Raw genomic sequence first — 15491 nt, 5'->3', positions numbered from 1 at the left:
CTGTTGTGGCATTGTAACAGCCAGGTACCGTCCTAACAGCCAGGTACCGTCCTAACAGCCAGGTACCGTCCTAACAGCTAGGAACCGTCCTAACAGCCAGGTACCCGTCCTAACAGCCAGGTACCGTCCTAACAGCCAGGTACCGTCCTAAAGCCAGGTACGTCCTAACAGCCAGGTACCGTCCTAACAGCCAGGTACCGTCCTAACAGCCAGGAACCGTCCTAACAGCCAGGTACGCGTCCTAGACAGCCAGGTACCGTCCTAACAGCCAGGTACCGTCCTAACAGCCAGGAACCGTCTACAGCCAGGTTACCGTCCTAACAGCCAGGTACCGTCCTAACAGCCAGGTACCGTCCTAACAGCTAGAACCGTCCTAACAGCCAGGTACCGTCCTAACAGCCAGGTACCGTCCTAACAGCCAGGTACCGTCCTAACAGCCAGGTACCGTCCTAACAGCCGGTACCGTCCTAACAGCCAGGTACCCGTCCTAACAGCCAGGAACCGTCTAACAGCCAGGTACCGTCCTAAAGCCAGGTACCGTCCTAACACAGGTACCGTCCTAAAAGCCAGGACCGTCCTAACAGCCAGGTAGCGTCCTAACAGCCAGGTACCGTCCTAACAGCAGGTACCGTCCTAACAGACAGGAACCGTCCTAAAGCCAGGTACCGTCCTAACAGCCAGGTACCGTCCTAACAGCAGGTACCGTCCTAACAGACAGGTACCGTCCTAACAGCCAGGTACCGTCCTAACAGCCAGGTTACCGTCCTAACGCTAGGAACCGTCCTAACAGCCAGGTACCGCCTAACAGCAGGTACGTCTAACCAGCCAGGTACCGTCCTAACAGCCAGGTACCGTCCAACAGCCAGGTACCGTCTAACAGCCAGGTACCGTCCTAACAGCCAGGAACCGTCCTAACAGCCAGGTACCGTCCTAACAGCCAGGTACGCCGTCTAACAGCCAGGTACCGTCCTAACAGCCAGGAACCGTCCTAACAGCCAGGTAGCGTCCTAACAGCCAGGTACCGTCCTAACACCAGGTACCGTCACAGACAGGAACCGTCTACACAGCCAGGTACCGTCCTAACAGCCAGGTACCGTCTAACAGCCAGGTCCGTCCTAAAGACGGTACGTCCTAACAGCCATGTACCGTCCTAACAGACAGGAACCGTCCTAACAGCCAGGTACCGTCCTAACAGCCAGGTACCGTCCTAACAGCCATGTACCGTCCTAACAGACAGGAACGTCTAACAGCCAGGTACCGTCCTAACAGCCAGGTACCGTCCTAACAGCCAGGTACCGTCCTAACAGCCAGGTACGGTCCTAACAGCCAGGTACCGTCCTTACAGCCAGGTACCGTCCTAACAGACAGGAACCGTCCTACAGCCCAGGTACCGTCCTAACAGCCAGGTACCGTCCTAACAGCCAGGTACCGGTCCTAACAGCCAGGTACCGTCCTAACAGCCAGGTACCGTCCTAACAGCAGGTACCGTCCTAACAGCCAGTACCGTCCTAACAGACAGGTACGTCCTAACAGCCATGTCCGTCCTAACAGCCAGGTACCGTCTAACAGCCAGGTACCGTCCTAACAGCCAGGTAGTCCCTAAAGCCAGGTACCGTCCTAAAGCCAAGGTACCGTCCACAGCCAGGTACCGTCCTAACAGCCAGGTACGTCCTAACAGCCAGGTACCGTCCTAACAGCAGGTACCGTCCTAACAACAGGTACCGTTACGCCAGTACCGTCCTAACATACAGACCCTAACATGTACGTCTTAACAGCCAGGAACCGTCCTAACAGACAGGTACCGTCCTAACAGCCAGGTACGTCCTAACAGCCAGGTACGTCCTAACAGCCAGGTACCGTCCTATACAGCCAGGAACCGCTACGGCCAGTACCGTCCTAAAGCCAGGTACCGTCAAGACAGGAACCGTCCTAACAGACAGGTACCGTCCTAACAGACAGGTACCGTCCTAACAGACAGGTACCGTCCTAACAGCCAGGATCCGTCCTAACAGCAGCCGTAGCATTCTAATGCCCTCTTCCATGTCCTGACCCATCGTTACATCCCGTCTCGGACAGTGAAAACCTACCAGCTCTGAGACTTACATCCCCTCTCGGAAGTGAAACCTACCAGCTCTGAGGCTTACATCCCCGTCTCGGACAGTGAAAACCTACCAGCTCTGAGACTATCATCCCGTCTCGGACAGTGAAAACCTACAGCTCTGAGACTTACATCCCCGTTCTCGGACAGTGAAAACCTACCAGCTCTGAGACTATACATCCCCGTCTCGACAGTGTAAACCTACCAGCTCTGAGACTTACATCCCCGTCTCGGACAGTGAAACCTACCAGCTCTGAGACTATACATCCCGTCTCGGACAGTGAAAACCTACCAGCTCTGAGACTTACATCCCCGTCTCGGACAGTGAAAACCTACCAGCTCTGAGACTATACATCCCCGTCTCGGACAGTGAAAACCTACCAGCTCTGAGACTTACATCCCGTCTCGGACAGTGAAAACCTACCAGCTCTGAGACTTCATCCCCGTCTCGGACAGTGAAAACCTACCAGCTCTGAGACTTACATCCCCGTCTCGGACAGTGAAAACCTACCAGCTCTGAGACTTACATCCCGTCTCGGACAGTGAAACCTACCAGCTCTGAGACTTACATCCCCGTCTCGGACAGTGAAATCTACCAGCTCTGAGACTTACATCCCCGTCTCGGACAGTGAAAACCTACCAGCTCTGAGACTTACATCCCCGTCTCGGACAGTGAAAACCTACAGCTCTGAGACTTACTCCCGTCTCGGACAGTGAAACCTACCAGCTCTGAGCTTACATCCCCGTCTCGGACAGTGAAAACTACCAGCTCTGAGACTTACATCCCGTCTCGGACAGTGAAAACCTACCAGCTCTGAGACTACATCCCGTCTCGGACAGTGACCTACCAGCTCTGAGACTTACATCCCGTCTCAACAGTGAACCTCCAGCTCTGAGACTATACATCCCGTCTCGGACAGTGTAAACCTACCAGCTCTGAGACTTACATCCCCGTCTCGGACAGTGAAACCTACCAGCTCTGAGACTTACATCCCGTTCGGACAGTGAAACCTACCAGCTCTGAGACTTACATCCCGTCTCGGACAGTGAAACTACCAGCCGAGACTACATCCCGTCTCGGACAGTGAAACCTACCAGCTCTGAGACTTACATCCCCGTCTCGGACAGTGAAAACTACCAGCTCTGAGACTTACATCCCCGTCTCGACAGTGAAACCTACCAGCTCTGAGACTTCATCCCGTCTCGGACAGTAAACCTACCAGCTCTGAGACTTACATCCCCGTCTCGGACAGTGAAAACCTACCAGCTCTGAGACTATACATCCCGTCTCGACAGTGAAAACTACCAGCTCTGAGACTTACATCCCCGTCTCGGACAGTGAAATGCTACCAGCTCTGAGACTATACATCCCGTCTCGGACAGTGAAAACCTACCAGCTCTGAGACTTACATCCCCGTCTCGGACAGTGAAAACCTACCAGCTCTGAGACTTACATCCCGTCTCAGACAGTGAAACTTACCAGCTCTGAGACTATACATCCCCGTCTCGGACAGTGAAAACCTACCAGCTCTGAGACTTACATCCCCGTCTCGGACAGTGTAAACCTACCAGCTCTGGACTTACATCCCGTCTCGGACAGTGTAAACCTACCAGCTCTGAGACTTACATCCCCGTCTCGGACAGTGAAAACCTACCAGCTCTGAGGATTACATCCCCGTCTCGGACAGTGAAACCTACCAGCTCTGAGACTATACATCCCCGTCTCGGACAGTGTAAACCTACCAGCTCTGAGACTATACATCCCCGTCTCGACAGTGAAACCTACCAGCTCTGAGACTTACATCCCCGTCTCGGACAGTGAAAACCTACCAGCCTGAGACTTACATCCCGTCTCGGACAGTGTAAACCTACCAGCTCTGAGACTTACATCCCGCTTCGGACAGTGAAACCTACCAGCTCTGAGACTTACATCCCGCGTCTCGGACAGTGAAAACCTACCAGCTCTGAGACTTACACCCCGTCTCGGACAGTGAAAACCTACCAGCTCTGAGACTATACATCCCCGTCTCGGACAGTGAAAACCTACCAGCTCTGAGACTATACATCCCCGTCTCGGACAGTGAACCTACCAGCTCTGAGACTTACATCCCCGTCTCGGACAGTGAAAACCTACCAGCTCTGAGACTATACATCCCCGTCTCGGACAGTGAAACCTACCAGCTCTGAGACTTACATCCCGTCTCGACAGTGAAACCTACCAGCTCTGAGACTTCATCCCCGTCTCGGAAGTGAAACCTACCAGCTCTGAGACTTACATCCCCGTCTCGGACAGTGAAAACCTACCAGCTCTGAGACTTACATCCCCGTCTCGACAAGTGAAAACCTACCAGCTCTGAGACTTACATCCCCGTCTCGGACAGTGAAAACCTACCAGCTCTGAGACTTACATCCCCGTCTCGGACAGTGTAAACCTACCAGCTCTGAGACTATACATCCCCGTCTCGACAGTGAAACCTACCAGCTCTGAGACTATACATCCCCGTCTCGGCAGTGAAAACCTACCAGCTCTGAGACTTACATCCCCGTCTCGGACAGTGTAAACCTACCAGCTCTGAGACTATACATCCCCGTCTCGGACAGTGAAAACCTACCAGCTCTGAGACTTACATCCCCGTCTCAGACAGTAAAACTACAGCTCTGAGACTTACATCCCCGTCTCGGACAGTGTAAACCTACCAGCTCTGAGACTATACATCCCCGTCTCGGACAGTGAATAACCTACCAGCTCTGAGACTTACATCCCCGTCTCGGACAGTGAAAACCTACCAGCTCTGAGACTTACATCCCCGTCTCGGACAGTGAAAACCTACCAGCTCTGAGACTTACATCCCCGTCTCGGACAGTGAAAACCTACCAGCTCTGAGACTTACATCCCCGTCTCGGACAGTGAAAACCTACCAGCTCTGAGACTTACATCCCGGTCTGGACAGTGAAAACCTACCAGCTCTGAGACTTACATCCCCGTCTCGGACAGTGTAACCTACCAGCTCTGAGACTTAATCCCCGTCTCGGACAGTGTAAACCAACCAGCTCTGGTGCGTGCGCGTGTGTGTGTGTGTTTGAGGTGACAAAGTGAGAGAGCATGGTCCATGTTTTCACCCATGTTCCTGATACCCATCTGCCCCCACATCACATCCGGGATGGGGAGAGGGGGAGAGGGAGAGCATAAACCCAGAGACAGGCCTCAGATTGGGGCTCTTCTCCCCGCTGGATCCCCTCTATTCCTGGAGCTTCTGTTAGTACCCTTCCTTTAGAAGGAGTAGCTGGGGCCAAGTCATCTGTTTCAACCACAGTATGAGTGGGCGTGTTTGTTGGTAAATAAAATGGTTCCGTTGCAAGACGTTCATCCCTGACACATGTTGAGACAAACGCGGCATGTGACCTCCCTCCCACCCTCCCTCCCTCCCTCCCTCCATCCCTATCTCCCTATCTCCCTTAGGGACAACAAATGAGTCACCTAATCCTTATGTTGACTGAGACACACACCCCCTCACACACATAGCTAGATCTTCCCCTGAGGCACGTCCACACCCTGGTCCAGACACTCGCTGTAGCTATGATGTCATCTCATCAATTATCCAAGGGCTTTAGTTGAGGCCATCTCCGATTCAACATGGAAAGACTGACATATTAGAGGGCTTCACCGATCCTGTCAGACAGTTATACAGCCAGCAGACCCTGAGTGTCAGTCAGACAGAGAGCAGTCACTGTAGAGTGGAGTGGAATTGTTGCATGCTAGCTGTGACCTTCCCTTGGTTCCACCATACACCCCCCATGGCTCCACAATGGCTGCCAGTTACCATTTATTTGTATTCATTCTGATGAAACTGCAGACTTGTTTACTTACCAAGAGGATGATGACTGATGTGTGTTGGTAATTCTCTCTCTCTCACTCTCTCTGTCACTCTGTCTCTCTCAGTCTCTCTGTCTCTCTCTGTCTCTCTCTCTCTCTGAATACCATCTGATGCTTTTACTCTGAATAACATTTTATTTTTCTCTCTCCCCTTCTCTCTGCCCTCTATCCCCCCTCTCTCCCCTCTCTCTCCCCTTCGTCTTGTCCTCTATCCCCCTCTCTCCCCTTCTCCCCCTTCTCTCTGTCCTCTATCCCCCCTCTCTCCCCTCTCTCCCCTTCTCTCTCTGTCCTCTATCCCCCTCTCTCCCCTTCTCATCTCCTTCTCTCTGTCCTCTATCCCCCTCTCTCCCTTCTCTCTCCCTTCTCTCTGCCCTCTATCCCCCTCTCTCCCCCTCTCCCTTCTCTCTGCCCTCTATCCCCCTCTTCCCCCTTCTCTCCCTTCTCTCTGCCTCTATCCCTCTCTCCTTTCTCTCCTCTCTCTGCCTCTACTCCCCCTCCCCCTTCTCTCTCCTTCTCTCTTGTTCCTATCCCCCCTTCCCTCTTTCTCTCCCCTTCCCTCTGTCCTCTATCCCCCTCTCCCCTCTCTTCTCTCTGTCCTCTATCCCCCCTCTTCCCCTCTCTCTGTCCTCTTCCCCTCTCCCCCCTCTCTCTCTCTCCCCTTCTCTCCCCCTCTTCTGTCCTCTCCCCCCTCTCCCTCTCTCTATCCCCTTCTCTCCCCTTCCTCTGTGCTCTATCCCCCTCTCTCTCTGTCCTCTATCCCCCTCCCCCCTCTCTCCCCCTCTCTCTGTCCTCTTTCCCCGCTCTCCCCGTCTCCCCCTCTCTTCCTCCCCTCTCTCTCGTCCTCTATCCCCCCTCTCCCTCTCTCCCATTCTCTCCCCCTCTCTCTGTCCTCATCCCCCCTCTCCCCTCTCTCTCTCCCCTCTCTTCTGTCCTCTATCCCCCCTCTCCCCTCTCTCTCTCCCTCAACCCCCCCCCCCCCCGCTCCCCTCTTTCTCTCCCTCCAGGTGTAAGGTAGATGGGGTGGAGTGACCCTCCCTAAGGACCTGCGAGGGCGGGACATCCGTGGCGTTCCAGTGGAGATGTCAACTACTGCCCCAACTGGATGACGAGAACAGAGGAGGAGGGGGACGCGGAGCGGAGGAAAAGAAGGCTCGTCCCCGCCCTGCGGCCGAACTACCGGCTCCGGAGGCCCCGGCGGAGCCCCCACATCCGAATCCCCGCTGCGGGCGACCTGGTGCCCGTCCCGGACTGTGTGCGCGGCGCTACAGCCGGTGAGCGTGCGCAGGGCCATCGGGACGGTGGTGATAGCCGGGGTGGTGTGTGGCATCGTGTGTATCATGATGGTGGGGGCGCGGCCTACGGATGTATCTATGCCTCGCTCATGGCCAAGTATCAACGAGAGCTGAAGAAGAGGCAGCCTGATGGGAGACGGGGGGGCGACGCAGACCCCGAGGACAAGCAGATCTCCTCTGTGCATAGAGGGTCAGGGGTTGGAGGTCAGGGGCAGGGTTGAAAGGGCTGTATTCCCTCCTCTCCCTCTCTTCTTCTCTCTGGATGCTGTCCTACTGCGCCGCTTCTCTCCTCCTCCTCCTCCTCCTCTCCTCTCCCCTGAAACTAACCAGCTCCTGCTATCGACTTCTCCTATCTCACCAAACGACAATCACAATGGGTGTTCTCCTCCATTCTGAACCCTGTTCTCATTCTGAGATGAGATGAGCACAACATGAACGTGTCAGACCACTAGACAAAACGTCTGATAGGGTGATCAACAAACTCTGAACCTTAAATGACCCTTCTCTATGACCCTTCTGCCCACAAACCCACAGTCCCGCAGAAACAAGAACTGGTGTGGTTTTGACTGGTCTGATTGTCATGGCTGGTCTGGCAGGACATGGTGAGGGATGGCCTGGTTCTTCTGTCCTCTCCTCTTGTTGTTCTCTGAGATGGAGGGCTGATTCTCTGTCTCTCCCTCCTGTTGTTCTCCTGAGGTGGAGGGCTGGCCTGATTCTCTATGTCCTCTCCCTCCTGTTGTTCTCTGAAGATGGAGGGATGGCCGGTTCTTCTCTGTCCTCTCCCTCCTGTTGTTTCGAGATGGAGGGATGGCCTCGGTTCTCGTGTCTCTCCCTCCTGTTGTTCTCTGAGATGGAGGATGGCCTGATTCTCTGGTCTCTCCCTCCTTTTTTCTCTGAGATGGAGGGATGGCCTGTTCTCTCTGTCCTCTCCCTCCTGTTGTCTCTGAGATGGAGGGATGGCCTGGTTCTCGTCTGTCCTCTCCCGTCCTGTTGTTCTCTGAGATGGAGGGATGCGCTGGTTCTCGTTCTCTCCTGTCCTCCTGTTGTTCTCTGAGATGGAGGGAATGGCCCAGACGCTCAGAGGATATTTAAACAACAAGGGATTAAAAATGCTGCTTATGTCTTTTATCCCTCCTCCGTTTATCCCTCCATCCCTGTGTTCCCACTGCCGTAAAGTACACAACGTTGTGGGGACTTCTCCTCTTCCGTCTTCCCTCCTCCCCTCCTCCCTTTCATCCCTCTGTCCACCTTCTTGAGGAACACACACCCGTTGTGGGGACTCTCCTCCTCTCTTCCCTCCTCCTCCCTCCCTCCCCTCCTTCAATCCCTCTCTTCCCCACCTTCTGGACGGAACACACACACGTTGTGGGGACTTCTCTCCTCTTCTCCTCCTCCTCCCTCCTCCCTTTCATCCCTCTGTTCCCACCTTCTGGAGGAACACACACCCGTTGTGGGGACTTCTCTCTCTCTTCCCTCCTGTGAATCTCCATGGATGGACATCAACCTCTCCTACTACGGGCAGGATTCTTTCCCCCAGCCCTGAATTGTCTGGACAAACAAAGCGTATATAGATCTATAGCTGCTCATGGTTTGATGATTAATTATGACTCTGTACATGCAGTGACCCAACTCCTGGTTGTTGATAACCATTCATTTGGTCCCGTGTCAGTTTTCATGGTTTTGTTTGGTTTATAACCTGATATCTCTGTTAACGTTTTAGAGCTGGTTAGATTTGCTCCGACAAACCTACGGTATATCAGTCTTGCTAGCGAGATGTTGGTAACAAAAAGGTGCTACTACGAATCCAGTTGTGTTGTTTGTAAATGGGTAATAACTCCACGTACAGTACAGTACCACAGTTCTCTGTGAAGTGGAATGAGACCAACGGAATACTACCGCAGGATTCCATAGTAGCTTGGGAGGCGTGTCTTGATAACAGATCTTAATATGATGGTAGATAAACAGGCGGATAGTGATGAAAGAGAACTAGAGACAGATCAAATGGGATGAAATGGGATGTATGGGATGAAATGGGATGTATGGGATGAATGGGATATATGGGATGTATGGGATGAAATGGAGGGTATGGGATGTATGGGATTGAAATGGGGATGTGATGAGGAGGTATGGGTGTATTGGGTGAAATGGAGGTAGGGGATGAAATGGATGTATGGGATGAATGGGATGCACCCCTATCCAATGCGTGCACTACTTTTAGCTAGAGCCCTATGGGCCATTTGGGACACATGTTATAAGGGAAAGAGGGAATACGAAGAGTCATAGTTTCAGAATGATAAAGTTACTTGTCCATATGATCTCTTTGGTATTTGTACATTAATCTATGTTGTTTACTCTTGTTTGTAAGTTGCTTACTTACTAATTACCGGTATGTGTTCTGTTGTTCCTTTAGCATCATAGCAAAACATGTGATCATGTGACCTAGAGGACAGGAAGTAGGAAGTAGAACTGTGTTGAGGGACCAATCATTGATCAGGTTTTGCTGTCGCGGTGGTAAAATCATTTGGGTTTGGGCCATAGGGATGTGAAAATCATTTGGGTTTGGGCATAGGGATGTGATGAATCATTTGGGTTTGGGCCATAGAGATGTGATGAATCATTTGGGTTTGGGCCATAAGATGTGATGATCATTTGGGTTTGGGCCATGGAGATGTGGATGGAATCATTTGGGTTGGGGCCATGGGATGTGATGAATCATTTGGGTTTGGGCCATAGAGATGTGATGAATCATTTGGTTTGGGCCACTAGAGATGTGATGAATCATTTGGTTTGGGCCATAGAGATGTGATGAATCATTTGGGTTGGGCCTAGAGATGTGATGAATCATTTGGGTTTGGACCATAGAGATGTGATAATCATTTGGGTTTGGCCATAGGAGACTGTGATGAATCATTTGGGTTTGGGCCACTAAGACGATTGTGATAAATCATTTGGGTTTGGGCCATAGAGATGTGATGAATCATTTGGGTTTGGGCCATAGAGATGTGATGAATCATTTGGGTTTGGGCCATGGAGATGTATTAGAGAGATCATCTTCTATCTTTCCAATGGTCACTTCTGGGACAGCAAGAACATCCTCTAAAACTGTTATGTCGTACCACCCTGTACCATCCCGTACTACCCCGTACTATCCTGTACTACCCCATACTACCCTGTTACACCCCGTACTACAGTGTGTAGTGTTGATGGATCCAGATCCATGCAACAATATCATAATCAATATTAACATATATCAAGTTTCACTATACAGCTCTGGTATGAAATAAAGACTGTCAGGAGAGAGAGAGAGAGAGACAGACAGACAGACAGAGAGCGAGAGAGAGAGAGAGAGAGAGAGAGACAGAGACCGAGACAGAGAGACAGAGAGACAGAGAGACAGAGAGACAGAGAGACAGAGAGACAGAGAGACAGAGAGACAGAGAGACAGAGAGACAGAGAGACAGAGACAGAGACACAGAGAGAAGCCCTGATATGGATGGTATGGTTTAAATGGATGATATAAACCTGTGACACACACACACAAAGTAGTCAATCCTGTAAGGAGACAGTTGTGTGTTAAGCCATCATACCTCATGCTGCTCCAACACTATCATACTGTATCTCTCATCCTGCAAGAATCAACTCTCTCTCTGTCTGATTTCCTCCCTTTTTCTCTCTCTGTTATTATTAGGAAGGGTCATGGTTGATATAATACTAATAGGAATGTATAGGAGCAGTATATTTACATACTCCCTGTCAACATTATAATTACCAAAGGACTAAATCCACAGAAAGCTGAATCCAACACGTGTACGCAGATCTGGGTAGCAACAGTGRCACCCAGAGGTAGAAGGGAGCATAGCATGGTGCACGAAAGGAACTGGCGTGTGTGAATGAGGAAATATCAAATCATTCTTTGACCTTGAAATAACGTGAGAAAAATAGCAATTTTATGTGTGACAATATTATATATATATATTTTATATTTTATATATATATATATATATATATATATATAATTTTCGTCTCTTCTTTCTTCATTCTGAATTAAACGCGAGATTTGATCAGGGTGCTTCAAAAACCTCGCTAGTTTGAACGGTCTCAATGCCTAAGACGTCTGTAACGCGCTGTCAGAGTTCCTATATGTTTGTCGTTAACTCATTACATGTCCTTAACAAGTTCTATATAATAGTACATATGTATCAAGTAATATAATACAATGTCTAGACATTTTCTGAACAGTGTCTTCTGAATAAATAAAAAATAGTATTACTGAAATAAGTTGAAAGCATAAGAGCGATGAGTTGCTATAAAACCCTGTCGTCTTTATTGTTGTGTTGATTGTGGTAAATACTATTATAARATGAACTAACTATCCCCGAAGATAAGGATTATGGGTGATGAAATGACCCTGCTGCGTTCCTGTCGGTGCAGCTCGTAGTATAATACTGGTTTACGCATTCACATAGACTGTTGCAATGATGTCACTGAGAATCAAGGCTGCGACGCACATGTTTTAGTGTACTACATGTCACATACCAACTGTCAATCAACAAGGGTCATCAACAACAATAAAACACTAACGTTATATTGAACGCATCCCCAAAGACAGCATGGCTCTAACCTGATCCCAGATCTGTTTGTTCTCTTGTCATCTTAACTTATTGCTGTCATTGTCAAGCCAAACATATTTTAGCGTGACAAGGAGTGACAAGTAGTTGGCATGATGGCACCAACAGACTGGTACTCAGGCTAGCACGGCTATGATCTAGTGGTTAATAATCCCTATTAATGTGAATACAGGCCGGCGTCCCAAATAGCAACCTATTCCTTACATAAGGCACTACCTATGACCAGAGTGTGAGCACTAGATAGGGAATAGGGTTGCCATTTGGGACGTAACCCAGGTCTGGGATCTGTTGGTATGGATGAAGCACAATGATGTGGCTGTTGTTTATACTCATGTTGGGAGAAAAAAGATAGAAAGAGAGAGAGCGAGAGAGATAAAGTGAGAGAGAGAGAGAGAGAGAGAGAGAGAGAGAGAGAAAGTGTGAGAGAGAGAGAGAGAGAGCGAGAGAGATAAAGAGAGAGAGCGAGGTTGAAAGAGGATAGACATTTGCGTTCACTGTCATTGCGACAGCACGCCAAGATAACGGAGGAGGGAGGGAGGGAAGAATAAGGAAAGAAGGGCGCCTAATTACATGAAAGGGAAGAACAACCCATGAGACTGAGGGTTATGCAAGCTTATAGAGAGGGATGTGTTATGAGATTATGAGAGGTTACTGAGAGAGAGATGAAGATGTTAGAGAACTCACAGAGCATAGGAAGAAGCACTAAAAAGGGATAGGAGACGCACTGGGCGTTAGTAGAGAGAGAGAGAGAGACGTCAAGAAGATTGAGAGCGAAGAGTATTAAAGTGAGTTGCGAGAAATTTAGAGTATAAAGAGGAGAATTAGACGTCATGAAAAGAAAAGATGAGTATTGGAGTGGAACTTGCATTTGAGCAGAGAAGCAATTCAGATGAAAGATGAGATGGAGCAGAATACCAAGGTAAGAAGGACAGAGAGTAGGTATGATAAGAGAAGAATGGATGCAGAGGACGAGAACTGACAGGAAGAGATGTAGCAGGATGTTATATGAAGAGATTGTTTGTTGTAAGTAGGGTCCACGAGAGAAGCATGGGTCACGACGCAGCGTTGCCACAGACCTCATGACCCATATTTTGAAGTTGGGCGGACTTTGTGATGAAAACATAACCTCACGCACATAAATATTCAATAGATGCTTTTATATAAATATAATTGTCTTTGACAATTTAAGGGCTTGTTAGTTACTTGATTGTGGCTTGGTTGTCTCTTATTGGAGCTTGACCTCTATTATTTACCCTTAATTTGTGAACACAATAACGCCTTATCCTCCTGTTCTCGTCTATCCGATGTTGGTTTCCAAATCCTTCATAGAAAATGTGGTGCATAGTTAATTAAAAGGCCTCTCTTGAAAAAGGCCTAACCGTATCTGATAAAGGCGCATGAATAAATCTATATAAGAAACTAGACATCTTACTTTTATTGTGTCGGCTATCAAGGAGATATTTACTCACACGCACTCTTCGTTATTTTTCTGGCCAATAAACAATTTGTGTGATGAGCTCGTATGTGTATTTATGAACACACAGGGTGACTTATCGGCTTTTCCTGGAAGATAGATACATTGGTAAATTAAATGAATAAAAAAAGAGATAGTCACATTTCTCACGGTCTTAAGCGTTTGTATGGTTATAGTCTCCGGAATCACACAGTATCATATTATAGGCCTGGAGGACTACAGCCTGCCTGTGCATAGGTAATTAAGACATTTTACCATAACGTCTCTCTCATATAGCATTCATAACGTCACTTCAGGTAAACATTTATGTAAAGTCCTCATAAGGCATTCATTAACGTCCTCATAACCATTCATGAACGTCCTCATAAGCCATTCATAAGTCTCGACATAAGCGTTCATAAAGTCTCATATAGCCCATTCATAACATCGTCATAAGCGATTCATAAAGTCCTCAAACATTTATAAAGTCCTCCATGAAGCATTCGCAAAGTCCTCAATAGCATTTAATAAAGTCCTCATAAACATTCATGAAAGTTCCTCAATAAACATCATAGAGTCTCCATAAGCCCCGAAGCATACACAGTGTCCACAAGATTTTATGAGCCAGCCATGCAAAGGCGACCCCATTGGATTTCAGTTAGCCAACACAGCAACGACCTCAATGGAGCCACCCCAGTTTCATAGCCCTATGCCTTAAAAGACCAACATAACTTGGCATCTAAACCCCAGGTAGGCCCCTATCCTAAAGATACATACTGCAATTACCCAGTAAACGCCTATCGCTAAAGACACATACTGCATTAACCCAAGTAACCCTATCCTACTAAGACACATACTGCATTAACACAGTGGCGCCTATCCTAAAGATACATACTGCATTAACCAGTAAACCCTAACGCTAAGAACAGCATACTGCATTTAACCCAGAGCCCTATCCTAAAGAATACATACTGCAGTTAACCCAGTAAACCCTATCCTAAAGACACATACTGCATTAACCCAGTAAGACCCTATCCTAAAGATACATACTGGCATTAACCAGTAGCCCGTATCCTAAAGACACATACTGCATTAACCCAGTAAACCGCTATCCTAAAGATACATACTGCATTAACCCAGTAATACCCTATCCTAAGAATACATACTGGCATTAACCCAGTAGCCCTATCCTAAAGACACATACTGGCATTAACCCAGTAGCCCCTATCCTAAAGATACATACTGCATTAACCCAGTAGCCCTATCCTAAAGATACATACTGCATTAACCAGTAAACCTATCCTAAGAATACATACTGGCATTAACCCAGGTAGCCTATCCTAAAGAATACCATACTGCATTAACCCATAAACCCTATGCCTAAAGGATGACATACTGCATTAACCCAGTAAACCCTATCCTAAGACACATACTGCATTAACCCAGTAACCCTATCCTAAAGATAGATACTGCATTAACCCAGTAACCCTATCTAAAGATACATACTGCATTAACCCAGTAACCCTATCCTAAAAGATACATACTGCATTAACCCAGTAAACCCTATCCTAAAGATACATACTGCATTAACCCAGTAAACCCTATCCTAAAAGATGACATACTGATTAACCCAGTAAACGCCTATCCTAAAGACACATACTGCATTAACCCAGTAAACCTATCCTAAAGATACATACTGCAGTTAACCCAGTAAACCCTATCCTAAAGAGATACATACTGCATTAACCCAGTAAACCCTTACCTAAAAGATACATACTGCATAAATAGTCTTCCTTTAAACCACTCCTCTTCTGAGTTTGTGAATTCACAAAGAACAGTCAGATAGCACACCCACCCACCCCCCACCCACCCACCCACCAACGCATATTTGATTCTTTCTTCTTGTTGGTGCAAGGCCATGCATTTCCTGCTTCAACATGCTGAGCCCGGTGATGGGGGGGACAGAATGCACAGTGGTCAGAAAACATTCACAACAACACACTCTTCCTGTGTGTGCGAGATGTGATGCCCAGTAAGCGTGTTTTCTGCAGTCAGACGCAACCCCCGAGTAAGACTAGTTACCTAGCTACAAAACCATCCAAACCACTTGAGAAAGCACGACAACACACACACACACACACACACA

At 48.6% G+C, this 15491-nt stretch overlaps 1 protein-coding gene across 1 annotated transcript in view; it reads left to right on the top strand.

Moving 5' to 3' along the window:
• LOC112070578 (leucine-rich repeat and transmembrane domain-containing protein 2-like) overlaps nucleotides 1-7485 on the top strand; it is a 26536-nt gene extending 19051 nt beyond the window's left edge. Inside the window, 4 exon segments of the mRNA XM_070439039.1 lie at nucleotides 6988-7065; nucleotides 7067-7113; nucleotides 7116-7316; nucleotides 7319-7485. Coding sequence (XP_070295140.1) covers nucleotides 6988-7065; nucleotides 7067-7113; nucleotides 7116-7316; nucleotides 7319-7485 — 493 coding nt within the window.
• The last annotated feature ends 8006 nt before the right edge of the window (nucleotides 7486-15491 follow it).

This window comes from Salvelinus sp. IW2-2015, unplaced genomic scaffold, assembly GCF_002910315.2.
Source record: "Salvelinus sp. IW2-2015 unplaced genomic scaffold, ASM291031v2 Un_scaffold1371, whole genome shotgun sequence".
NCBI lineage: Eukaryota > Metazoa > Chordata > Actinopteri > Salmoniformes > Salmonidae > Salvelinus > Salvelinus sp. IW2-2015.
Note: the sequence above shows the minus strand (reverse complement) of the source record. Positions and strands in the feature narration are given on the sequence as shown.